At 49.9% G+C, this 27,543-nt stretch overlaps 1 protein-coding gene across 2 annotated transcripts in view; it reads left to right on the top strand.

Annotated features, from left to right (window-relative positions):
• The window catches only part of LOC133354787 (Iroquois homeobox protein 5a-like), a 38,761-nt gene extending 12,879 nt beyond the window's left edge, over nucleotides 1–25,882 (top strand). The window contains exons 2-5 of one of the 2 annotated variants that reach the window (XM_061571905.1): nucleotides 616–1,033; nucleotides 14,682–15,989; nucleotides 23,364–23,440; nucleotides 25,431–25,882. In XM_061571905.1, the coding sequence (XP_061427889.1) occupies nucleotides 616–1,033; nucleotides 14,682–15,989; nucleotides 23,364–23,395 (1,758 nt within the window). In that variant the 3' untranslated portion in view covers nucleotides 23,396–23,440; nucleotides 25,431–25,882. Of the gene's footprint in view, nucleotides 1–615; nucleotides 1,034–14,681; nucleotides 15,990–23,363; nucleotides 23,441–25,426 lie in introns of both variants that reach the window. The other variant, XM_061571904.1, reaches the window with a different exon arrangement.
• Nucleotides 25,883–27,543: the final 1,661 nt, after the last annotated feature.

Raw genomic sequence — 27,543 nt, 5'->3', positions numbered from 1 at the left:
CACCCATGAGGTCCGTTGTGGTATACTCTCTATCACACAGACACACACTTATTAATCTCTGTCTCACATTCAATCCTAAAAAATAAAACACATATCTGTCTCTCTCTCTTAAACTCTCGACCACACAACACCACAGCGCTTGTGCCAGGCTACGTGCACATTGAGGCCAGGGGAAGTGTCGAGATGAGGGGACAGAACCGAGTGCCATCGGATGTGACTGGCTGAGATGACTGACAGATGCACCACCTGTGCACCTCGCTGCGTTTTATCCGCCCGGCACCCTGTGCCCTCTCACGCTCACACACCGCCGCTCACACAGAGACAAAGATCACCCGTATAACATTCACAAACTTTTGGGCCAAGTGCGGTCAGCGAGCGAGTAGCACCTATGAAGGCCGGCACGGCACTCGACCTGATGGGTGGCCAGAAAACCAACGCCCGGCCGCCTTTGTCTCCCTTAGCGGCGATGTTCAGGCACCGCACCTGGTGCCCATTTGAGTCCGAACCTGACCCAGACAATCGTCGCAGGCGTTGGCGAGGCGGCCGTGGGTGAGAAATCGAACTCTCCTTACGCTACCCGCCCCCCCAACTCTCACCCCCCCTACTCGCCCCCAGGCATCTCCGTACGACCCCACGGGCCCAGGTCTTGCCGGAGGTGTTGCCGCCTACCACCCCTACGGCACCCCGCTGGGGCCCTACCCTTACTCGGACGCGGCCTACCGCAAGAACGCGACCCGGGACGCGACGGCGACGCTCAAGGCGTGGCTCAACGAGCACCGCAAGAACCCGTACCCCACCAAGGGCGAGAAGATCATGCTGGCCATCATCACCAAGATGACGCTGACGCAGGTCTCCACGTGGTTCGCCAACGCTCGCCGGCGTCTCAAGAAGGAGAACAAGGTGACGTGGGCGCCGCGCGCCAAGAGCGAGGACGAGGAGGAGGAGGAGGACGCCACCATCGACCTCGAGAAGACGGACGACGACGCCGAGTCGCCCGAGAAGGGGCTGAGCACGACGGCGCACGACGGGGAAGGTGAGAGGAGGGTGGTGGTGGAGCATGGTGGTGGTGGTGGTGGAGGAGGATGGAGGATGGAGGAGGAGGATGAGGAGGAGGGTGGAGGAGGAGGTTGGAGGATGAGGAGGATGAGGAGGAGGGTGGAGGACGGAGGATGGAGGAGGATGGAGGAGGGTGGAGGATGGAGGAGGGTTGTGGTGGAGGAGGATGAGGAGGGTGGTGGTGGAGGAGGATGAAGGAGGGTGGTGGTGGTGGAGGATGGAGGAGGAGGATGATGATGATGATGGAGGAGGATGGATGAAGAGGAGGATGGAGGAGGAGGAGGAGGATGAGGAGGAGGGTGGTGGTGGATGGAGGAGAATGAGGATGGAGGAGGATGATGGAGGAGGAGTAAGAGGATGGAGGAGGAGCATAGTGGAGTGTGGTGATAAGAGACCGAGAAGGGAGATGGAGGAGAGGACATGAGGAGTGGGGTGGTGGTGAGACCGGAGGAGGAGATGAGAGAAAGGGGGGAGATGGAGGAGGAGGGGAGAGCAGGAGGATCGGTGGCGTGTTGGTGGTGCAGATCTGGGTTCAATCCGAGTCTCTCTGACTTGGAAACTACCTCCGCGCTCGGCGCACCACATCCAGTATACCACTCGATATGAAGGTTGGCGATCGTCAAGTGCCTACGACTACCCCAGTCGACCAGGGAGACATTGACCCTCGTGTCGAGGTGTGGGTGTGTGGAGTGTGTGTGTGTGTGTGGAGTGTGTGTGGAGTGTGTGTGTGTGTGGAGTGAGTGTGTGGAGTGTGTGTGTGGAGCGTGTGTGTGTGCAGTGTGTGTGTGTAGAGTGTGTGGAGTGTGTGTGTGCAGTGAGTGTGTGGAGTGTGTGTGCAGTGTGTGTGTGTGGAGTGTGTGTGTGTGTGGAGTGTGTGTGTGGAGTGTGTGGAGTGTGTGGAGTGTGTGTGGAGTGTGTGTGTGTGGAGGGTGTGTGTGTGGAGGGTGTGTGTGTGGAGTGTGTGTGTGTGTGTAGAGTGTGTGTGTGTAGAGCGTGTGTGTGGTGTGTGTGTGTGGAGTGTGTGTGTGTGGAGTGTGTGTGGAGTGTGTGTGGAGTGTGTGTGTGTGGAGTGAGTGTGTGGAGTGTGTGTGTGTGGAGCGTGTGTGTGTGCAGTGTGTGTGTGTAGAGTGTGTGGAGTGTGTGTGTGCAGTGAGTGTGTGGAGTGTGTGGAGTGTGTGTGCAGTGTGTGTGTGTGGAGTGTGTGTGTGTGTGTGGAGTGTGTGTGTGGAGTGTGTGGAGTGTGTGGAGTGTGTGTGGAGTGTGTGTGTGTGGAGGGTGTGTGTGTGGAGTGTGTGTGTGTAGAGTGTGTGTGTGTAGAGCGTGTGTGTGGTGTGTGTGTGTGGAGTGTGTGTGTGTGGAGTGTGTGTGGATTGTGCGTGGAGTGTGTGTGTGTGGAGTGTGTGTGGAGTGTGTGTGTGTGGAGTGTGTGTGGAGTGTGTGTGTGTGGAGTGTGTGTGTGGAGTGTGTGTGTGGAGTGTGTGTGTGTGTGGAGTGTGTGTGTGGAGTGTGTGTGTGGAGTGTGAGTGTGTGTGGAGTGTGTGTGTGGAGTGTGTGTGTGTGTGTAGAGTGTGTGTGTGTGTGGAGTGTGTGTGTGTGGAGTGTGTGGAGTCTGTGTGTGTGGAGTGTGTGTGGAGCGTGTGTGTGTGTGTGGAGTGTGTGTGTGGAGTGTGTGTGTGGAGTGTGTGGAGTGTGTGGAGTGTGTGTGGTGTGTGTGTGGAGTGTGTGTGTGGAGTGTGTGGAGTGTGTGGAGTGTGTGTGTGGAGTGTGTGGAGTGTGTGTGGAGTGTGTGTGTGGAGTGTGTGTGTGGAGTGTGTGGAGTGTGTGGAGTGTGTGTGGAGTGTGTGTGTGTGGAGTGTGTGGAGTGTGTGTGTGTGTGTGGAGTGTGTGTGTGGAGTGTGTGGAGTGTGTGTGTGGATTGTGTGTGTGTGTGGAGTGTGTAGTGTGTGGAGTGTGTGTGTGGAGTGTGTGGAGTGCGTGTGTGGAGTGTGTGGAGTGCGTGTGTGTGTGTAGCGTGTGTGTGTGTAGAGTGTGTGTGTGGAGTGTGTGTGTAGAGTGTGTGTGTAGAGTGTGTGTGTGTAGAGTGTGTGTGTGTGGAGTGTGTGTGGAGTGTGTGTGTGGAGTGTGTGTGTGGAGTGTGTGTGTGTGTGGAGTGTGTGGAGTGTGTGTGTGTGTGGAGTGTGTGTGTGTGTGGTGTGTGTGTGTGGAGTGTGTGTGTGGAGTGTGTGTGGAGTGTGTGTGTGTGTGGAGTGTGTGTGTGTGTAGAGTGTGTGTGTGTGGAGTGTGTGTGTAGAGTGTGTGTGTGTGTGTGTAGAGTGTGTGTGTGTGTGTAGTGTGTGTGTGTGTAGAGTGTGTGTGTGTGGAGTGTGTGTGTGTGAAGTGTGTGTGTGTGTGTGCGGAGTGTGCGTGTGTGTGGAGTGTGTGTGTGTGGAGTGTGTGTGGGGTGTGTGTGTGGAGGGTGTGTGGAGTGTGTGTGTGTGTAGAGTGTGTGTGTGTGTGGAGTGTGTGTGTAGAGTGTGTGTGTAAAGTGTGTGTGTGTGGAGTGTGTGTGTGTGTGGAGTGTGTATGTGTGTGTGGAGTGTGTGTGTGTGTGGAGTGTGTGTGTGTGTGGAGTGTGTGTGTGTGGAGTGTCTGTGTGGAGTGTGTGTGTGTGGAGTGTGTGTGTGGAGTGTGTGTCTGTGTGTGTGTGTGTGGAGTGTGTGTGGAGTGTCTGTGTGGAGTGTGTGTGGACGTGTAGGTGTTGTGAATGGCTGGGAGGTGCATGTGTTTGTGTGTGTGGAGTGTGTGTGTTTGGAGTGTGTGTCTGTGTGTGTGTGTGGAGTGTGTGTAGAGATGGTTGGGAGGGTATCTGCGTGTGTGTAAGGGAGTATATCTGCGGATATGTTGATGCACACCTAGCCTGAGGTATGCGAGTGTGCGAGTGTGGAGGTGCAAGTGAGTGAGTGAGAATATATACTGCATGCCCAAGCGTGCAGTCTATAAGTGTTAGCGTATGTTCATGTTTGCGTATGCGTGCATATGCGTGTGTTTATTGGTCTGTGGGGAGCCGTGTGAGTGTGTGTGTGTGCTCACGGCCACCGCTGGTGACGATTGTCTGGGCCTCCCATAGATCGACTCAGCCTCAAATAATTAGCTGGTGCGGTGTGTAAACATCGCCACTGGTGAGACAAAGGCGTTCGGACGTGGTTCTGGCCACCCATCCCCTCGTGCTCGCTAACAGCACTTGCCCCTACAGTCTGTTGAGGCTACACGGGGGGGGGGATCTTTGTCTTTGTGGGGAGCGGTGGCGCAATGGTTAGCGCACTGCGCTGAGAACTTTGGTCGACCCAATGTTCGATTTCCAATGAAGGCCAACTTCAGTGGCCACATCGATCAGAACTGGCCCCGATAATCGGCTCAGCATTAACTGAGTACCCGGTTACGTGTGACACCTCCAGCACAGGGGAGACAAAGGCGGCCGGGCGTGGTGCTATCGCCAAACAACCCCCCCCCCCCCCGCCCCTCCTCGGCCTTCATAGGTTCTCGGTGACAGAACTTGCCCCGGTCGACAGTTTGCCTGTCCGGGTGATCTCTATCTGCAAGAGTTCCATATCATCACCGGAGGCTAATTGCTATCTAAACTGTCAAGGGCCTCCCTTAGGTCGACTCAGCCTTAAATTATCACATGATGCCGTGGTGTGTGTTCACAAGCATCAGCAGTTGCGTTTTTGGCCACGCGCACCGTTCCAGCCTTAATAGGTACTCGCTAACAGCGGCCTGCCCTTAACAGTCTGTTCGGCTAAACGGGAGTATCTGTGCGTGTGTGTTTAAATTTAAATCTGTTTACACGCTTCGCAATCGTTAATTAACGAGCGAGAGTCAATTGATGAATTAACGCGCAAGGGGCCACGCACAGACACACATGCACATTCACACACACACAGACACAAGCACATTCACACACACACACAGACACGCGCACATTCACATACACACAGACACACGCACACTCGCACGTACAGACACACACGCACAGACACACAGACACACGCACCCGCACATTCACATACACACAGACACACGCACACTCGCACGTACAGACACACATGTACAGACACACACCCCCGCACACTCACACGTACAGACACACACACTCGCACACTCACACGTACAGACACACATGTACAGACACACACCCCCGCACACTCACACGTACAGACACACACACTCGCACACTCACACGTACAGACACACATGCACAGACACACACCGCCGCACACTCACACGTACAGACACACACACTCGCACACTCACACATACAGACACACTCGCACAGTCACACACACACCGGCACATTCACACACAGACAAACACAAACTTCCACACTCACACATACAGACACACACACACATACAGACACACAGACACGCACAGACACACACAGTCACGCGTACAGACACACACACTCACAGACACACACACAGCCGCACGTACAAACAAACACAGGCACACTCACACGCACAGACACACACACTCACACGTACAAACACACACACGCACAGACACACACTCACACGTACAGACACACACGCACACACAGACACACTCAAACGTACAGACACACACACACGCACACTCACACGTACAGACACACACACAGACACACACACACACATACAGACACACTCACACATACAGACACACACACGCACACTCACACACATACAGACACACGCACACTCACAGACACACACACAGACACGCACACACTCACAGACACACACACAGACACGCACACACTCACAGACACACTCACAGACACACGCACCCGCACATTCACATACACACAGACACACGCACACTCGCACGTACAGACACACTCACAGACACACATGCACATTCACACACACAGACACACGAACCCGCACATTCACATACACACAGACACATGCACACTCGCACGTACAGACACACAAAGATCCCCCGTATAGCCTGAACAGACTGTAGGGGCAAGTGCTGTTAGCGAGCACCTATGAAGGCCGGAACGGTACACGAGGGGGTGGGTGGCCAGCACCACGCCCGACCGCCTTTGTCTCCCTAGTGGCGATGTTTACACACCGCACCAGGTACTCATTTAAGGCTGAGTCGACCTAGGGGAGGCCCAGGACCGGTTCAGATAATCGTCACTGGTGTTAGCCGTGAGCGGGAATCGAACCCGGGTCGCCAGGTTCATAGCGCAGCGCGCTAACCGCTACACTACCGCTCCCCACACACATGCACATTCACACACACACACAGACACAAGCACATTCACACACACACAGACACACGCACACTCACACGTACAGACACACACACAGCCGCACACTCACACGTACAGACACACTCACCCACACACTCACACGCACAGACACACACACTCACACGTACAGACACACACACACGCACACTCACAGACACGCACACACTCACACACTCACACAGACACACACACTCACACGTACAGACACACATACTCATACATACAGACACCCACACTCACATAGACACACACACGCACACTCACAAGCACAGGCACACACACAGACACTCACACACTCACACATACAGACACAATCACACACACAGACACACACATACAGACACTCACAGACACACGCACACACTCACAGACGCACGCGACTATGAAAGCTGACACGGCGCACAAGGGAGAGGACTGCCAAACCCACGGCTGGCCTTCTTCGCTTCCCGACTGTTGATGATTCTAAATTGAAACCTCTTTTCTTTGTGCATCGATTGCTGCCCTTCCCCCGGCAACTCGATTCGCACGGTTGGCTCCGTACGGTGCGAAAGAAGTTCAACATCCCTACGTTTGCACACACCGCGCCGGGTACTCGTTTGAGGCTGAGTCGACCTAGGGGGAGGCCCAGAACCGGTGCAAATATTCGCCGCCGCTATCGATCGTGGGCGGGAATCGAACTCGGCTAGGCCGGCCCCGTAGCGTCGTGGGGCGCTAACCGTTGCGCCACCGCTCCTCACAACCACATCACGCACACATAGATAAGATAAATAAATATTAGTATACTTACGGGTCAGCATTCCAGTGAATAATAAGCCTTCGACTTTACCGTACCAATTTTATGGTGGTTATTGAATGAGACGTTGTGAATTGTAATGTGGAATAAATAAACAAATTAGGGGGGCACGTCGAAGTTTTGATTGACACACTTACGATGTGAGTGCGTACGTGTGTGTTTGGGTGAGTGTGTGTGTGTGGGTGAGTGTGTGTGTGTGAGTGTAGTGTAGCGGTTAGCGCGCTGCGCTATGAACCTGGCGACCCGGGTTCGATTCCCGCTCACGGCTAACACCAGTGACGATTATCTGAACCGGTCCTGGGCCTCCCCTAGGTCGACTCAGCCTTAAATCAGTACCTGGTGCGGTGTGTAAACATCGCCACTAGGGAGACAAAGGCGGTCGGGCGTGGTGCTGGCCACCCACCCCCTCGTGTACCGTTCCGGCCTTCATAGGTGCTCGCTAACAGCACTTGCCCCTACAGTCTGTTCAGGCTATACGGGGGATCTTTGTCTTTGTCTTTGTGTGCTACTGGGGTGCACTAGCACGCTGCGCTACGTACCTGGCGAGCCGAGTTCGATTCCCGCTCACGACGGACACGAGTAACGATTATCTGCACCGGTCCTGGGCGTTGCCTAGGTCGACTCAGCCTCAAATGAGTAGCTGGTGCCGTGTTGTATAAAGGCGGTCGGGCGTGGTAGCTGGCAACGACCACTTCCTCGTGCGTCGTTCCGGCCTTCATAGGTTCTAGCTCGCTAACAGCACTTGCCCCAACAGTCTGTTAAGGCTACACGGGGGATCTTTGTCTTTGTATGTGGTCACGGTAGAGCAGTGGTTAGCGCACTGCACCACGAACCCGGCCACCCGAGTTCGATTCCCGCTCACGGGCACCATCAGTGGAGATTATCTGAACTGGTACTGGGCCTCATCTAGGTCGACTCAGCCTCAAATGACTAGCTGGTGCGGTGTGTAAAAACTAGATGGGGGATATGTATCTGTGTATATGCGTGTGGCGTCCTTCTTAGGTGCTGGAGAACAGCACTTGCCCCAACAGTCTGTTAAGGCTATACTGGTGATATTTGTCTGTGTTCATCGTAATTAGGGTTACTAAATGATACACACTGATTTTTTTTAATTGCCATTCAATTTTCTATTCTTAATATCCTACCTTTCTCTATTTCGTGCGAATATTCGTTGGATTTATAAATTACATTATTTTATATTATTCCCATCAATAAGTGGAAATAATATTAACCTATTTTAAATGAACACTAATTATTTGTATAGTCTCGCTGTGCGCTAATTACTGCGCCACCGCTCCTCCGCAAAATTAATTAGCATGCTCCACACGCAAAGACAAAGATCCCCCGTATAGCCTGGACAGTCTCTTGGGGCAAGTGCCGTTAGTGAGAACCTATGAAGACAAGAACGTCACACGAGGGGGGTGGGTGGCCAGCACCACGCCCGGCCGCCTTTGTCTCCCTAGTGGCGATGTTACACACCGCATCAGGTACTCAGTTAAGGCTGAGTCGACCTAGGGGAGGCCCAGGACCGGTTCAGATAATCGCCACTGGTGTTGGCCGTGAGCGGGAATCGAACTCGGGTCGCCGGGTTCATAGCGCAGCGCGCTAACCGCTACACTATCGCTCCCCCCACACACACCTACACACACCTACACACACCTACACACACCTACACACACCTACACACACACACCTACACACACCTACACACCCCTACACACACCTACACACACCTACACACACACATATATATGTATACACACATTCAGTACAAATGCATACTCGCGCATGTACGTCTGGGAACGTGTGAATCACATTCATAACCCGACATAATCAACACGTGACATTTCACGCAAGCCGCTCTTTAAATATTCATGACGTTTATTTATGATTTAATGCAAATCATTCTTCAGTTTATTACAACTTCAATTAAGAAGTGTCTGGAAATGTATATGTATTGCTATTGCTGCTGCATTGGCAGTGATGCACAAGTAACAGTTAACAAAGTCAACACATTTATAAAAACAAAACAAATACAGTAGGCGACGTTTCGGGCAACGACCCAACTTCACGTGTTGCAAAAAATACTTAATTAGTTTTTTTAAACATTTGTTGTAGTTGTGCATCGATTTTGAAAATATACCGAGGTGAATATCGATTTTCTTTCTTAAAATGTAATTTGTGGTGAACATATTTTTTGTTATCAAAAGTTAAATCAGTTATTAATTTTAGGGCATTTTGGTTAGAGATATTTTAATACGGTCACATGATATACGGATTACACATTCCGATAGATATACACACACACGCGCGCGTTATAGCATGTAAAATGTCGTACATACATGCATGCATACCTACGTACGTCATGTATTTTGACACGCATACATATACATACAAACACGGAGACACATTTATGTAACACGTGGCGATCCATCTGTAGACGCCCCACTACAATAACGGATTAATTATAGAGAAAGCTGCAGTTTATACCAAAGCCCCGCTTTGCACGTCTTACACCAATGCCAATATCACTTTTTAAGTAAGTTTACCTACTCTGTAAAGATACGGAGTCATCGTCGCTTTATTGACATTATTTAATTGAGATGTTCCATATTAAGAGGTGGAAGGGGGGGCATTTGAAATGAATGGGGTATCTGTAAATGGATCGCCCATTCTACACATACACACATAGCACAATCCATATATATAAACAGACATTGCATTGTGCCCGATTACATAAAAAAAATGTTTTACATACACAAAAAACAAAGATCCCCCGTATAGCCTTCATAGACTGTAGGAGCAAGTGCTGTTAGCGAGCACCTCTACATAGACACACGTACATACAGACACAATAGTCGCGTTAATTCGTAGTTTGACGACTCCAACACACATATAATTGCCGTTTTATTTTGACCCAAATTATGTGGAGTGGTCAAAGTTAAATTGCCTAGTTTTGACCGAGTTAAAATAATCGTTGTGTTCATTATGTAAAACGTAGCCTAATTATTTAATAGGTAAGATGCGATGGTGATGTCTACCGGCATTCAACGGTACTTTGCGGTCAACACTTCATCGGCAGAAGTTGCTATTGGTGCTGGTGCCAGGCCAGGTGCACATCCTGCCCATGTGTACAACAACAACAACAGCAGCCGCCATTCGCCACGTAGTGTCGGTGACGTCACCGCGGTGCTTGTGCCAGGCTACGTGCACGTGAAGGCTGTACACACAGACACACATATACACAATCACACACATACGTCTTGTATTCTTGCTTTGACAAATGCAGAGGGGGGGGGCAAAATGCACTACGCGGTGACCGACGCCGCCGTGCTGTTTGTACGTCTTGCACGTGCCAATCAAGGGCGCGTGCATTCCTCACCATTGCCGGAACGGGTTGACGCGATTTTGAAAACGGTTACCGGTTTTGATCCGGTTACGTTTTCCCCCAAAACACACGCATTTTTTTTTTGTTACGAACAATTCCGCACTCGTGAAGCCACAGTTATGATGACATTTCGTTGTCTGTAAAACGATACGTCTCGTTCTAATTTGACTCGTATGTATATAGGTATCAAAGTTCACATATCGCGTGCATCAGTCATTATATGATCGTATTAAAAAAAAAAACTATGTTAATAATTATAATATATTAAATTGCATATGAACAATCATCGGAAGGCTGATGATATTCGTTAGGGGGCGATGGATGATTCAGCCCATCATCGCGCCGTCCGGGGGTCGATAAAATCAGCACCACTTCGCGGAAGGAAATCAACAGTCGTTCTGTGGACTGCCTCGTTCCCGCCACGGGAACGTGGAATTTCCATCACCGGCTCGGGTGGACCGTAAACGGGAGATGCGCACAGCCTTTGGTTGTAGTTTGAACCACGAAAATAACTTTGAGCGTGTAGCGTGTCGCGTCCAGTGCTCGCTGTCGGCTTTAGCGTCACACTCCGCGGGGGAGGCGAATTACTCGGTCCACCGACATTGGACCGAGTAATGTGGTGTGATCGTGGTCGGGGGAGTGGTGGTGAAGCGGCGAGCGCACCACGCTACGAAACTCGGCGATGCCCGAGTTCGATTCCCGGGCCACGGCGACCAACACCCAGAGACGATTATCTGAACCGGTCATGGTCCGCCCCTAGGTCGACTCAGCCTCAAATGGGTCCCTGGCGCGGCGTGTAAACATCGCCACTGGGGAGACAAAGGCGGACGGGTCTAGTGCTGGCCACCCACCGCCTCGCGCACAGTGCCGGCCTTCATAGGTGCTATCGCTCAACAGCACTTGCCCTACAAATCTGTGCAGGCTATACGGGGGGTCTTTGATCGTTGAGCGGTTTTCGAGACAGCAGCAATGTGGAACTGGAGGCTGGGTCTGCAAACCCAGTTACTTTACATTCCACAGTTAGTGCTTCTGTAGTTAACATCTCGCCACGGTGGCTAGGAGATGTTAACTAACCTCGCCCGGTATACAGGGGGTCGTGGGTTCGATCCCGACCCTGATGCCTGCTGTGTATTTGGAGTTCGCGGTGTCCCTCTCTCATCATCATCATCACGGTGACTAGGAGATGTTAACTAACCTCGCCCGGTATACAGGGGGTCGTGGGTTCGATCCCGACCCTGACGCCTGCTGTGTATTTGGAGTTCGCGGTGTCCCTCTCTCATCATCATCATCACGGTGGCTAGGAGATGTTAACTAACCTCGCCCGGTATACAGGGGGTCGTGGGTTCGATCCCGACCCTGACGCCTGCTGTGTATTTGGAGTTCGCGGTGTCCCTCTCTCATCATCATCATCACGGTGGCTAGGAGATATTAACTAACCTCGCCCGGTATACAGGGGGTCGTGGGTTCGATCCCGACCCTGACGCATGCTGTGTATTTGGAGTTCGCGGTGTCCCTCTCTCATCATCATCATCACGGTGGCTAGGAGATGTTAACTAACCTCGCCCGGTATACAGGGGGTCGTGGGTTCGATCCCGACCCTGACGCCTGCTGTGTATTTGGAGTTCGCGGTGTCCCTCTCTCATCATCATCATCACGGTGGCTAGGAGATATTAACTAACCTCGCCCGGTATACAGGGGGTCGTGGGTTCGATCCCGACCCTGATGCCTGCTGTGTATTTGGAGTTCGCGGTGTCCCTCTCTCATCATCATCATCACGGTGACTAGGAGATGTTAACTAACCTCGCCCGGTATACAGGGGGTCGTGGGTTCGATCCCGACCCTGACGCCTGCTGTGTATTTGGAGTTCGCGGTGTCCCTCTCTCATCATCATCATCACGGTGGCTAGGAGATGTTAACTAACCTCGCACGGTATACAGGGGGTCGTGGGTTCGATCCCGACCCTGACGCCTGCTGTGTATTTGGAGTTCGCGGTGTCCCTCTCTCATCATCATCATCACGGTGGCTAGGAGATATTAACTAACCTCGCCCGGTATACAGGGGGTCGTGGGTTCGATCCCGACCCTGACGCCTGCTGTGTATTTGGAGTTCGCGGTGTCCCTCTCTCATCATCATCATCACGGTGGCTAGGATATGTTAACTAACCTCGCCCGGTATACAGGGGGTCGTGGGTTCGATCCCGACCCTGACGCCTGCTGTGTATTTGGAGTTCGCGTTGTCCCTCTCTCATCATCATCATCATCACGGTGGCTAGGAGATGTTAACTAACCTCGCCCGGTATACAGGGGGTCGTGGGTTCGATCCCGACCCTGACGCCTGCTGTGTATTTGGAGTTCGCGGTGTCCCTCTCTCATCATCATCATCACGCTGGCTAGGAGATGTTAACTAACCTCGCCCGGTATACAGGGGGTCGTGGGTTCGATCCCGACCCTGACACCTGCTGTGTATTTGAAGTTCGCGGTGTCCCTCTCTCATCATCATCATCACGCTGGCTCGAGGATGTTCACTACCTCGCCCAGTATACAGGAGGATTCGATTCCGACCTTGACGTCCGCCGTATATTTGTATATTTGCGTGTCTCTCTCTGTGTCTCGCCGTGGTCGCGTGGATTTTTCTCCGGATCCTCCGAGTTTTCGCTCCACACTGAGAAACACGCTTTTAGAGTCTTTGGCTGCAGTAGATTTCCACGCGATGGTCATAAGCCACTTCGTTGAGCTATCATTTGCGCCAGGTCGCTTCTCAAAAAGAACCGTGTAGCTCAGTGAAAGACAAAAAAATACATGTATAGTCCAGGTACGAGCGTCAAACTGAAGCTCTCCAAGACCTTCGCGAACATCGGCAAGATTACCACCAGCGGCCTATTTGTAGACGTTACGTGTGTTTATGTTGATCTGTCCACGTGCGTGTCTGTGTGTGTGTCTACGCTATAACCATCATCGGTGTACGAGCGCAGTTGTTTACACTGCGGTAATTGAGTGGTCGATAGAAAATGACGCGTCAAATAAGTTCAACATTAGCACGTATACTGTACACACGACCCTTACGTGAGTTAACGCAATGGCGATGATGATGATGATAATGCAGATGCTGCTGATTATGCTGATGATGATGGTTTTACTGCTACCCGCTGCTGCTCATTATGATATTGCTGAAGAGGCATGTGGATATGATCATGATAATTATGTTATTTACGGAGTTGCTTGTATTGCTACAGCTGGTGATGATGATAGTGATGCTCCTGATGATGACATTTTAATAGAGATACTGCTCCTGCTGCTGTTGCTGCTAACGATGATGATGCTGATGATGATCAATATGATGACAGTAGTAACGATGTTGCTGATGATTATGCGGATTTTGATCTTGCTGATGATATTGCTGCTACTATTACAGCTGATACGGATGATAACAATGCTGATTATGTTCATGGCAACGTTGATTAATGCTGCTGCTGATGATGGTGTTGATTACAGTGATAATTAGTGTGTTGCCGATCATAGCAATGATGTTAGTGATGATGCTCAGCTGCTACTGCTGATGATAAAAATGAGGATGCTGCTGATGATGCTGACATTGATCATTATAGTGATGCTGTTGCGGATGATGATGATGATGATTATACTTTTGCTCATATGTTACTGCTGTTGCTGCTGCCGATGATGATGCTGATAACAATGATAGCAGTGATGCCAGTGATGCTGCTGGTGATGCTACCGATGATGACGATGATGATGATGCTGCTGATGATGATTCTGCTGCTGCTGTTGATGATGATGCTAGTGCTGCTGATGATGAGTCTTCTGCTGATGATGATGACAATGCTGCTGTTGCTGATGATGGTGCTGACAGCACTGCTGATGATGCTACCGATGATGATGATGATACTGCTACTGCTGTTGATGATGGTGAGTGTTCTGCTGCTGATGATGATAATGCTGCTGATGATAACAGTGCTGCTGATGATGCTACCGATGATGATGGGCTGATGATGATGAGTCTTCTGCTGTTGGTGATGACAAAGCTCCTGTTGCTGATGATGATTATGACAGTGCTGCTGATGATTGACTACCGATGATGACGACGACGACGATGATGTTGAGGATGATGTCGATGATGATATCATCTCATTTCCCCACCTATCCTCGCAGCCAATCTCTTAAACCACGACCGGAGCGCTTCCCCGCGGGACGATCTCGATCCGGGAGACGCGTTGAGGCAGGACGAGCACTCCACCACCACCACCACCACCATCAACAACAACATCAACAACATCATCAACAACAGCGGCAGCAACAACAACATCATCAACCACGCAGCGAATCTCTCTGATGCCATCTCGCCCAGAGACTCATCCCCTGTTTCTCACGCTCTGCAGGGGATTGTAATTGTTGGTGGTGGCAGTGGTGGTGGCGGTGGTGGTGGCGGTGGTGGTGGCGTTGTGATGGGAGGTGGTGGTGGTGTGAGTGGAGGTGGTGGTGGTGGTGGTGGCGACGCGTCTGTATTAATATCGCAAAGCAGCGGACCTCCGAAGCCAAAACTCTGGTCGCTGGCAGAAATTGCATGCGCCACTGATGCCAAGCAGAATCAACTGCCCACGCAGCAGCAGCAACAACAGCAACATCATCAGCACCACCACCACCACCATCATCCGCATCAGCAGCAGCATCATCAACAGCAGCAGCATCAGCACTTGTGCGCCTTGGCCAACGGCGTCGTAGGCGGGACCGGCTCTGGCACCGCGTGCGTTTATCCCAATTCCGCGGGACTTGCAAGACCTGTCTATTACAGCTCCCCCTTCTATTCCGCATACACGGGCTACGCTCACTTTGCCGCGCATCATGGACTCGGCGGCCTGACAGCCACCGGTGGAACTCATCAGCAGCAGCAGCATCAGCAACAGCAGCAGCATCAGCACAATAATCAGCATCACCACCACCACCACAGCAACAATAGCAACAGCAGCAGCAGTAGTAGCAGCAGCGGTAGCGGTAGCAGCCAACACCATCAACAACACAGCAACCACAACAACAGCAGCAGCAGCAGCAGCGGCGGCAGCAACAGCAACAACAGCAGCAGCAGCAACCAGCAGCAACCGCTGGCAGTCGGAGGCCGCAGCGTATCAACAGTTGTGCCGATACCACACGCAGAGACAGCTTTGGCCACACAGGGGCCACTGAGGCTGTTGGAACTTCCCACGGCAGCAGCGGCAGCAGCAGCAGCAACGGCAGCGATTTGTGCTGTGCAGCAGCAGCAACAGCACGCGGCTACATCACCGCAGACAATGATGGTGGTGGGTGGGGGGCGGCTGCCGGCACCGCACGGCGCTTTTCAGCTGCAGGTGGAGGGCAGAGGGAGCCCCCCTCTCCTCCTCCTGCAGGAGGTGAAGAGTCACAGGCACCCCGGGGCGGGCGGCTACACGGAGACTCAGAGAGACACGGCTTGCGACTTGCGAAAAGGTGAGCTGGCGGGTGAAGAGGGTGGGTGAGTGAGTGACAGGGTGAGTGGGTGGGTGGTTGCGTGGGTGAGAGGGTGGGTGAGTGACAGGGTGGGTGGGTGACAGGGTGGGTGCGTGACAGGGTGGGTGCGTGAGTGAGTGGGTGCGTGAGTGAGTGGGAAGGTGGGTGGATGAGAGGGTGGGTCGGTGAGAGGGTGGGTGAGTAAGAGGGTGAGTGACGGTGGGTTGGTGAGTGAGAGGGTGGGTGGATGAGAGGGTGAGTGAGATGGTGAGAGGGTGAGTTATACGGTGGGTGGTGAGAGGGTGAGTAAATGCGCGAGTGAGTGGATGAGTGTGTGAGTGGATGGGTGTGTGAGTGGATGAGTGACTGGGTAGGTGAGTGATAGGGCGAGTTCGTGAGTGAGTTCACCAGTAAGCAACTGAGTGAGTGAGAGGTTTGGTGAGTGAGGGGGTAGGTGGTGGAGTTGATGGGTGAGGAATCTCACGAGTGAGCAATTGAGAGGGAGAGTGAAGGTGAGTGGCCTCTGTGAATATGTGCATGGGTGAATGGGCGAGAAGGTGAGTGGATGGGTGATCGAGTGAATTGGTGGGTGGGTGGGTGAGTAGGTGGATGAGTGAATGGGTATGGGGTGGGTGAATTAGTGAGTGCGTGAGCGAGTGACTGAGTGAATAGGTGGGTGAGTGGGTGGTTGAGTAGAGGGGTGAGGCGGTGGGTGGGTCAGCGAGTGCATGAGTGGATGGGTGGGTGAGTGGATGGGTGGGTGGTTGAGTGGATGGGTGGATAGATGAGTGAATGGGTGGGTGAGTGGATGGGTGGGTGAGTGGATGGGTGGGTGAGTGGATGGGTGGGTAGATGAGTGGATGGGTGGGTCAGTGGCTTCAAAGAGCCTCATCGGTACACAGAGGAACCCTTGAGGGAAGGTGGGTGGGTGGGTTGGTAAGTGGATTAGTCAGTAAATGGGTGGGTCGGTGGGTGGGTGAATGAGTGAGTAGGGTATGTGGATGATGGCTGAGCGAGCGAATCAGTTGGTGGGTTATTGATGAAGTGAGTGGATGGTTAAGTTGCTTGAGTTGTAAGACGGATGAGTGAGTGGTGTGTGTTTGAGAGTGAGTATTGTGTGTGTGTGTGAGAGTTTGGGAGTGTATGGGTTAGTGAGTGAGATTGTTGGCATGTGGGTGAATGTACGAGTAAATGAGTCGTTTGGGTGAGTTGAGTAATTAGCGAATGAGATTTGTGGATTCATTATTCGTACGTATCGTTATAGTTTAACACGTAGGCTTTCGCGACCAGATTTTATTAATAATAAAGGTTTTTGTGGTAAGATCGCGTAAGTATTAATGTTGTGTCGTAACCCTCCACCACCCGACACAGCCAATCAGTACGGGATTTGTCACGTAAACAAAACTTCCAAATAGTTACTACTTCAACCCACCGGTGTGTTGGAGAGTAAATCCACAACATTTACTATTCGTTATACTTATCATAGCTATGCCCTCGTAATATAAGCGCAACACTTTTTTAATGTGTGGGTTGTTCAATGTGCACGAGGCTAACATACGTGACAAGTCTCATCAGATCCTGTCCGGGGCCTCCCCTGGGTCGACTCAGCCTTAAATTAGTACCCGTTGCTACGTGGAACAAACATTAACACTGGGGAGAGACATAGGCGGCCGTGCATGGAATTGGGCACACCCCACCCCAAACTCTTTGTGCCGCGCCGGCCTTCGTAGGTGCTCGCTAACAGCACTTGCCCCAACAGCCTGGTAGAGGCTACACAAGGGGGCTCTTTGTCTTTGTGTATGCAGCATGTAATAGTCGATCACTAATGCTACTGACCCAAAGCATCTGCAGCGTTAGGTTAAAGAGTCAACACGATGTTTGTAGAAGTGTTTGATAGCCCCGACGACTCGTCAACGAAACCGGGTGTTAACCTTAAACAATACAACGTGAAATACGCGACGTTTCGGGCAACGGCCCTTCATGACGCACGGTTTGGGAAGGCTTGCGTGCAGCAGTGGATCGACCATGGCTGTCGAAGATCGATCCCGCTTTATCGATAACAGCCTTCATTCGCAACTCAGTGGCGGTGACGTGACCCAACACAGCGCCCGTGCCAGGCTAGGTGCACTTGTGATTTGTCATGCTTTAATGGGTGCAGCGCACTGCCCCACGGCTAACATCAGTGGCGATTATCTGAGCTGGTGTTTTAGAAGCGTGTTTGTGTGCGTAGCGTAGCGTGGCCACCCACCTCATCGTGTGCGTTGCTGCTACTCGCTAACTGCACTTGCGCCAACAGTCTGTTGAGGCTATACGAGGGATCTTTGTCTTTGTCCCGCATAGTCCGTGTGTATATGTGTCGTGGTGTCTGCATGTGTTTAAGTACTTGTGCGCGTATCACGTAGCGCATGCATACAAAGTCGGTGTGTCCGCGCGTATTTTTAACTGTTGTGTGTATTTGTGTCACGCTTACGAGTGTACTTTCTCACCGGTTTCGCGAGTGTTGCATGCTAACGAGTCGCGCATACCACTGCACACGTGCATACGCATGTACGCTTGTGTAACATCGTTTATATCTGGGTAGGATTTCCATGCACCCTGACATGGGGAGCGGTGGCGCAGCGGTTAGCGCGCCGCGCCTACGAACCCCGGCCGTCCGAGTTCGATTCCCGCTCACGGCTAACAACCAGCGACGATTATCTGAACCGGTCCTGGACCTCAACCTAGGTAGACTCAGCCTCAAAATGAGTACTTTCTTGCGATGTTAAAAAAAATGAATCATCGCCACCGGGGAGATAAAGGCGGTCGGGCGTGGTGCTGGCCAACCACAACACACTGGTGACCTCTCTCGGCCTCAATAGGTGCTCGCTAACAGCACTTGCCCCAACAGTTTGTTGAAGGCTACACACGGGGGGATCTTTGCGCGAGAATGAACTTTTTTTCTATTTTTTTTTTTTTAGCTCCACGATAAAAGGCATGCCTCACTTGTTCGGCAAATACGTCCAATGGTCCGTACATAAGGCGATAAGAACATCGATTGTTCAAGCGGCGAGACTGCAGTTTTACAAATTCGCACGCAGACCCGCTCCAGCCCCCCCCCAACCCACCCCCATCCCGCCCGATCCATTTCTAGACACTTCACTAAAATCTCAAGACGTTTCGGAAGCAACACAAGCCTCCGCCATCAGTTGGGAACTGCTACAGCAGTTCTACAGTTGTAGTAGCGCGGTCGTGCCGAGCATTTCGCACACACACACACTCCACGAACAGCAGCAGCATCGCGGTTATAATGAATAAAAAATAAAAATAAATAATAAACTCTTGGGATTTTTTTTTTTTCTCGTGACTACAAGGATCCATACTCTTTGGGCTTTTTTCGGTAAAGTCACGTGGGTGAAAATTTTAATAAATCAAAAATGAAAACAACTAAATTAAACCACGACGTTTCTGAAGCAACACAAGCCTCCGTCATCACCTGGAAAAAAAAAAGTATGGAACCTTGCAGTCACGAAAACTTCAAATCTAGAAGAAGAAAAAATCCCAAGAGTTTATTATTTATGTTAGATTCGTGATAATCGCGATGCTGCTGCTGTTCGTGCAGTGTGTGTGTGTGAAATGCTCGGCACGACCGCGCTCGCGATGCGGGGATGTGTAGGCGGTTCGATCTCCATGGCGCGGCAGTCGGGGATTCGAAGGAGTTCGACTTCGCCACGAGATTCCACTCAGATGTGGAGTTCCCGGCTCTCCTCCCCCACCATCGCCACGGGAGGGAGGGTTGACTAGGCGTTCTTTGATAATATACTTTCTGTTGGGTTAGATCTCGTATATATATAAATGTGTCGTTAAACCCGCCACCACCCGACACGGCCAACTAGGAAGGTTTGTGTCACGTAAACAGAACGTGGCAATTCGTCACTCGTACAGCACTAATGTGTAGTGTATAGTGTAGTGTATAGTGTAGTGCAGTGTATAAGTGCAGTGTATAGTGTAGTGTGTAGTGTAGTGCAGTGTACAGTGTAGTGTATATGTTTAGTGTACTAGTACAGCACTAGTGTATAGTGTAGTGTATAGTGTAGTGTATAGTGTAGTGCAGTGTATAGTGTAGTGTATAAGTGTAGTGTACTAGTACAGCACAAGTGTATAGTGTAGTGTATAGTGTAGTGTGTAGTGCAGTGTATAGTGTAGTGTACTAGTACATCACTAGTGTATAGTGTAGTGTATAAGTGTAGTGTACTAGTACAGCACTAGTGTATAGTGTAGTGCAGTATATAGTGCAGTGTATAAGTGTAGTGTATAAGTGTAGTGTATAGTGCAGTGTACTAGTGTATAGTGCAGTGTATAGTGTAGTGTATAGTGTAGTGTATAGTGTAGCATACTAGTACAGCACACCAGTGTGTTGGAGAGCAAATCCACAACATTTACAAACTGAGTACGACGTTTCGCCAGTAATTCCAACTAGCCTCATAAGGCAACAGCCAGATATCTGTATTTCCCTACCTTATCTTTCTTTCCTCTTATAATTACAATATGGAAGAAAAAAATCGTAACACTTTTTTGCTCGATAAAAAAAAGCTGTTCACCTATTTATCTATTGTTACTCCGTTAATCGTACTGCTTGTCACACGCGTTGATTTTTATAAAAAAATAAAAATAAACAACCGTTGAGCCGTTTCCCAACAAAACTGTCAAACAAAAATCAAAGTTTTTAACAATGAATAAACTAACTCCATCATCAATAGGTAAGCGCCACAGGCCTAGCGAACAGACAGGTGAGGTGGCGTGTGGCGGGGGTGAAGGTGTGATGACTCCCATCCACACGTGACGGGCCCCGCGTGGAACGACACACATCCTGCTGGAGTGGCTACAGAGAGCAGTTGCAGAGCTGCGCCTTTAACAATGACACTTGTAGATCCCCACCACTCTGTCCCTCCCCATTGATAGTCAGGTGTCCTTCGCTTTGTGCGGGTTGCGTTTGTGCGATTTCGCGTAAATGCGGCTCACCAATTGGCTCGATGCGGTTTTAATGAAACTGTTCATGCGGCTATGTGGTTGGAGATAGGGCAACGCTGTGTGTTGTACTGTGTATGTACTGTGTATGTATTGTGTGTGTACTGTGTACACTGTGTGTACACTATGTGTACTGTGTATATACTGTGTATGTATTGTGTGTGTACTGTGTATGTATTGTGTGTGTACTGTATATGTACTACGTGTACTGTGTGTGTACTATGTGTGCTGTGTGTGTACTGTATGCACTGTGGGTGTACTATGTGTACTGTGTGTGTGTACTGTGTGTGTGTACTGTGTATGTGTACTGTGTGTACTGTGTGTGTACTATGTGTAGTGTGTGTGTACCATGTGTAGTGTGTGTGTGTACTACATGTACTGTGTGTGTACTATGCGTACTGTGTGTGTACTATGCGTACTGTGTGTGTACTACGTGTACTGTGTGTACACTGTGTGTGTACTGTGTGCACACTGTGTGTGTACTGTGTGTGTACACTGTGTGTGTACTGTATGTGTACTGTGTGTACTCTATGTACTGTGCGTACTGTATGTACTGTGTGTGTGTACTGTGTGTGTACTGTGTGTGTGTACTGTGTGTGTACTGTGTGTGTGTACTGTGTGTGTACTGTGTGTGTGCTGTGGGTGTACTGTGTGTACTGTGTGTGTGCACTGTGTGTGTACTATGTGTACTGTGGGTGTACTGTGTGTACTGTGTGTGTATACTAGTGTAATATGTGTACTGTGTGTGTACTATGTGTACTGTGTGTGTATTATGTGTACTGTGTGTGTGTACTGAGTGTGTGTATACTAGTGTACTATGTGTACTGTGTGTGTGTACTGAGTGTGTGTATACTAGTGTACTATGTGTACTGTGTGTGTACTGTGTGTGTACTATGTGTACTGTGTGTGTACTATGTGTACTGTGTGTGTACTGTATGTGTATACTAGTGTACTATGTGTACTGTGTGTGTACTGTGTGTACTGTGTGTGTACTGTTTGTACTGTGTGTACTGTGTGTGTACTGTGTGTACTGTGTGTGTACTGTGTGTACTGTGTGTACTATTCCTGCAAGAGGGTCGCGTCTCGTGCCAATCTCGCTGCACTTATTACATCATTTGGCTCTCCCACATCTTGCAAAGACACGGGGCCAAAGTGTTCTCTACCGCGGGATTGACTCATCGCCTGTTGAGTCGAACGTGCGATAAGAGATGGGGAGGGGGGCATAAGACGATGGGCCATCGATCAATCGATCGCTCTCTACGCATGCTGAGACACGCGCATTTTGAGTCGAACACGTTGTCTGATGATGCTAAGTTGTAATTACTGGCGAAACGTCGGACACGAATGGTAAATGTTGGGTTTGCCCTCCGACACGTCCGATGTTGCTGTGCTAGTAACGAATTGGCCACGTTCTGTTGATGTGACAACCCCTTACGCATTGGCTGTGTCGGGTGGTGGCGGGTTTAACGACACATTTATTATATGTTAACGCGATCTAACCCAAACAAAAACAAACAACCTCTATTAGGAGTTTAGAGTATTTGGCTGCGGATAAATGTCCACGTGGAAAGTACACTTTGTTGAGCTATCATCGCTAAGTGACGGGGAGTTTCTTGATAAAATAAAATCCATACTCATTGGTTCTTTCGGTAAAGTCACGTAGGTATACAATAAAATAATAAATCACGACGTTTCGGGCGCAACACAAGCGTCCGTCATCAGGTGAAAGAACCACAGAGTATGGATTCCTGCAGTCACTGAAAGCTTCTAATCAAGATTAAACAAAACCTAGTTTAGTTGTAATAACTCTACTTTAGTTCGTATTGTTTACACATCACGTTTACTTCAGTTGACTTGAATGCCCGTTTAACTTTCGCCACTAACGTTATTATTATTTTTGTGTAAACACAGTATCCTTGATTTTTTTAGTATTTCTCCGAACAGTAAATAACCGGCGCTGTAATGACACCTTTACACCAACCCGCACTGACCAGAGCGGTGAAGTATGGACGAACACCCCCCTTTTCCACCACGCCCCCTACCCCCCATAACCAGCACGGACTTGGGGTGAGTCCCGACGGTCATCCAGCAGTGGATTTACAAAAAGCGCCTTCCCCCCCCCAATCTCGCACCGTCAAAAGCAAGTGTCCGTTTGACTGCGCTAACCGCTGCGCCACCGTTCCTCGCGTGACGACTTGATACAGATTGTAAATGTTGTGGATTTGCTCTCCAGTACACAACCGGTCTTTCTGTGCCAGTAACGAATTGGCGGCTTCACCGACACATTTATATTTACACGATCTAACCCCCCCTCCCCCCCCAAAAAAACCCAACTATAATGAACTTTTCTCATGTGTATGTGTATTTCAGATTCAAAGGACAACCGCCATTGCCTCGTATAGAACGCGCTCTTACACGACTGCCTTATTCAAAAGGTTTTTATTGCGGTGAGTTCTCATCGCAACGGCGTATCACAAATCCACGTCCGACGCTTCGCACGCACGGCACGCACGGCACGCACGGCACCCCATCAGCACGGGTTTCGGCTACGTGCGTTGTGAAAGAAGTCCAACATGTGTTGCACATAGCAGCAGAACATTGTCGTTGTACACCGCGGCTGTCCGGCATGAGTGGTTCATCCGGTCGGCAGGTAGGTCACGTGTGGTGGGGGGTATAAGCGTGGGTGCCCCGGCCTGTGGCCTGCGAGGAAGAGTAGGCCAAATACCCTCAAACGGGGGAGGCTCGATAGAGATTCATCTCGTGGAGGCCTTTCTGATAGCAGTGGCATGAGCAGGGAATTGCAGGGCTGCGCCTAACAATAATAATTCACTGTGCCCCATTCTTAATAGTACATGAAGAAGGGGTCATGACCAGAAACGTCGCCGAATATATATTTGTTTCATCGTTCAGGGCCGTATAATGTTATTGACACACGGGTTGCATTTTACAATTAGTGTAGGCAAAATATAAAATGTAATGTGCTGGATTCACTGTTTCTCAGTGAACCTGTGTAATCATTATGAGCGGCACTTTTCTGTCAATCCACTGCTGGATGAAGGCCTTCCCACGCAGTGGCAACTTCTCACGTGGTGGTCGTTTGGCCATACCTCACCCGCAGCTGGTCAGTGTGGGTTGGTGAAGGTGGGGAGCATAGACTTTGCAACATAGTACAGCACAACGATGATTTATTTGCGTTCGTGTACATGACATTCGGCGATCGTTCCAATTACATTGCTGAGTATTCTTAGGTTTTTTCGGTAAAGTCACGTAGGTAAAAAATAAAAATTGTAATTAATAAAAGTAAAATAAAATAAATAAATAAAACAATTACCTACGTGACTTTACCGAAAAAACCTAAGAATATGAATCCTTGCAGTCACGAAAGCTTCAAATCTAGAATACATTGCTGAGCCAGTGGTGTACATTCCACATTCCTATGACGGGGGCAAGTAGTTCCACATTGCACTCTATGCTCGTATAAAGTACGTTTGGCTCATAGATGGTGTTCTGTGTTTGAATTAAGGGCAGTGTTAAATATTTATTATTGCAAGTTAAGATAGATATGTATTTCTTATTGCAAGTTAAGATAGATATGTAACCAACTCTGTTCGCCACTAAGTGGCGGTGACAGAGCATGCGCCAGGCTGGGCTGGTGCCAGGACTGGTGCACCTTGAAACGATGCGTATATCAACTCATAAACGTACAGACACACATTTCTACAACACACAAAGTATATTCAACACAAACACACCCAATTAACACTCATTCACACGGATTGACATTAAGACAAAATGAATCGATGCTTGTACTGTGTCTGTGTGTGTGTTTTTTGCGTGTCTATCTGTTCGTTTTGGTGTGTGCATGCATTTGTATGTGTCCCTGTGTATGTCTGTATATATTATATATTTGTTTGTGCATGTCTGTGTGTGTCTATTTGTTTTGGGGTGTGTATGTACGTGTATGTGTGTCCCTGTTTATGTATGCGTATTTTTGTTTGTCTGTGTGTGTCCTTGTGTGTCTATTTGTTTTTGTGTGTGTATGTGGATGTGGGTCTCTGTGTGTGTCTGTATGAACAGTATGTGTATCTGTGTGTGTGTGTTCGTTCTGTGTGTGTCTGTATTTGTATGGATGCATGTATGTATGTGTGTCTGTATGTTCGTTTGTCCTGTGTTGCTGTATATATCTGAATGTATTGGTGTGTGTGTGTGTAGATGTATTTGTGGGCGTGTGTATATGTGTTGCTGCATGTGTGTATGGCTGTCTCTGTGTCTGTATGTATGTGTGTGTGTTACTGGTTTTACCCGTGTGTCTGGGTGGGCTGCAATATGTGTGCACGTGTGTGTGTGTTGCTGTATATATGCGCGTGCATTTATCTGTGTGCGTGTATGTGTGTCTGTCTGTGTGTGTGTCGCTGTGCCAACATGTGTTTCAGGCAGAGGTCGCTGTATCACCAGATAGATGAACTGCACGCTCCAATTACTGTGCGTGAATGCACGACCGTGTACACACACACACACACGTTACACACATTGCAAGACAAAGATCCCCCGTATAGCCTCAACGGACTTTTGGGGCAAGTGCTGTTAGCGAGCACCTATGAAGGCCGGCACGGCACAAGAGGAGGTGGGTGGCCATCACCACGCCGGGTCGCCTTTGTCTTCACAATGACGATGTTACCACATTGCACCAGGTACTCGTTTGAGGCTGAGTCGACCTAGGGGAGGGTTCGGGTTTGTGTTACACACAAATACATACACATGTAATACACGCGCTCACACTCACATACACACACTCACTATCACACTCACACACTCTTTCTCACTCGCACACAATCACACACCCACCCTTACACACATTCACACTCCCATACACCCTAATTCACACTCACTCACACTCACCCTCACTCACACTCACACACAATTACACTCACACACACCCTCACTCACAATCACCCTCACTCACACACAATCACACTCATACAATCACACTCACACACACTCACTCACACTCACCCTCACTCACACGCAATCACACTCACACTCACTCACACAAAATCACACACACTCACACACAATCACATACACCCTCACTCACTCACACTCACTCACACACACACACCCTCACTCACTCACACACAATCACTCACACTCACCCTCACTCACACGCAATCACACACACTCACACACAATCACACACACCCTCACTCACTCACACACACACCCTCACTCACTCACACAAAATCACATTCACTCACACTCACACACACCCTCACTCACACACAATCACACTCACACACACTCACTCACACTCACACACAATCACACTCACACACACTCACTCACACACAATTACACTCACACCCTCACTCACACACAATCACACTCATTCACACTCACACACAATCACACTCACACACACTCACTCACACACACCCTCACTCACACACAATTACACTCACACACCCCTCACTCACACTCACTCTCATTCACACTCAATCACACACAATCACACTCACACTCACTCACGCACACCCTCACTCACACACAATCACACTCACACACACTCACTCACACACACCCTCACTCACACACAATCACACTCACTCACACAAAATCACACACACTCACACACAATCACATACACCCTCACTCACTCACACACACACCCTCACTCACTCACACAAAATCACATTCACTCACACTCACACACACCCTCACTCACACACAATCACACTCACACACACTCACTCACACTCACACACAATCACACTCACACACACTCACTCACACACAATTACACTCACACCCTCACTCACACACAATCACACTCATTCACACTCACACACAATCACACTCACACACACTCACTCACACACACCCTCACTCACACACAATTACACTCACACACCCCTCACTCACACTCACTCTCATTCACACTCAATCACACACAATCACACTCACACTCACTCACGCACACCCTCACTCACACACAATCACACTCACACACACTCACTCACGCACACCCTCACTCACACACAATCACACTCACACACACTCACTCACACACACCCTCACTCACACACAATCACACTCACTCACACAAAATCACACACACTCACACACAATCACATACACCCTCACTCACTCACACACACACCCTCACTCACTCACACAAAATCACATTCACTCACACTCACACACACCCTCACTCACACACAATCACACTCACACACACTCACTCACACTCACACACAATCACACTCACACACACTCACTCACACACAATTACACTCACACCCTCACTCACACACAATCACACTCATTCACACTCACACACAATCACACTCACACACACTCACTCACACACACCCTCACTCACACACAATCACACTCACACACCCCCCACTCACACCCACCCCCATCCACACTCAATCACACACAATCACACTCACACTCACTCACGCACACCCTCACTCACACACAATCACACTCACACACACTCACTCACGCACACCCTCACTCACACACAATCACACTCACACACACTCAC

This window comes from Lethenteron reissneri, chromosome 49 (assembly GCF_015708825.2).
Source record: "Lethenteron reissneri isolate LAM-NWPU_2019-01 chromosome 49, ASM1570882v1, whole genome shotgun sequence".
In the NCBI taxonomy this organism is placed as follows: Eukaryota; Metazoa; Chordata; class Hyperoartia; order Petromyzontiformes; family Petromyzontidae; genus Lethenteron; species Lethenteron reissneri.
This window is presented reverse-complemented; position numbering and strand designations above follow the sequence as displayed.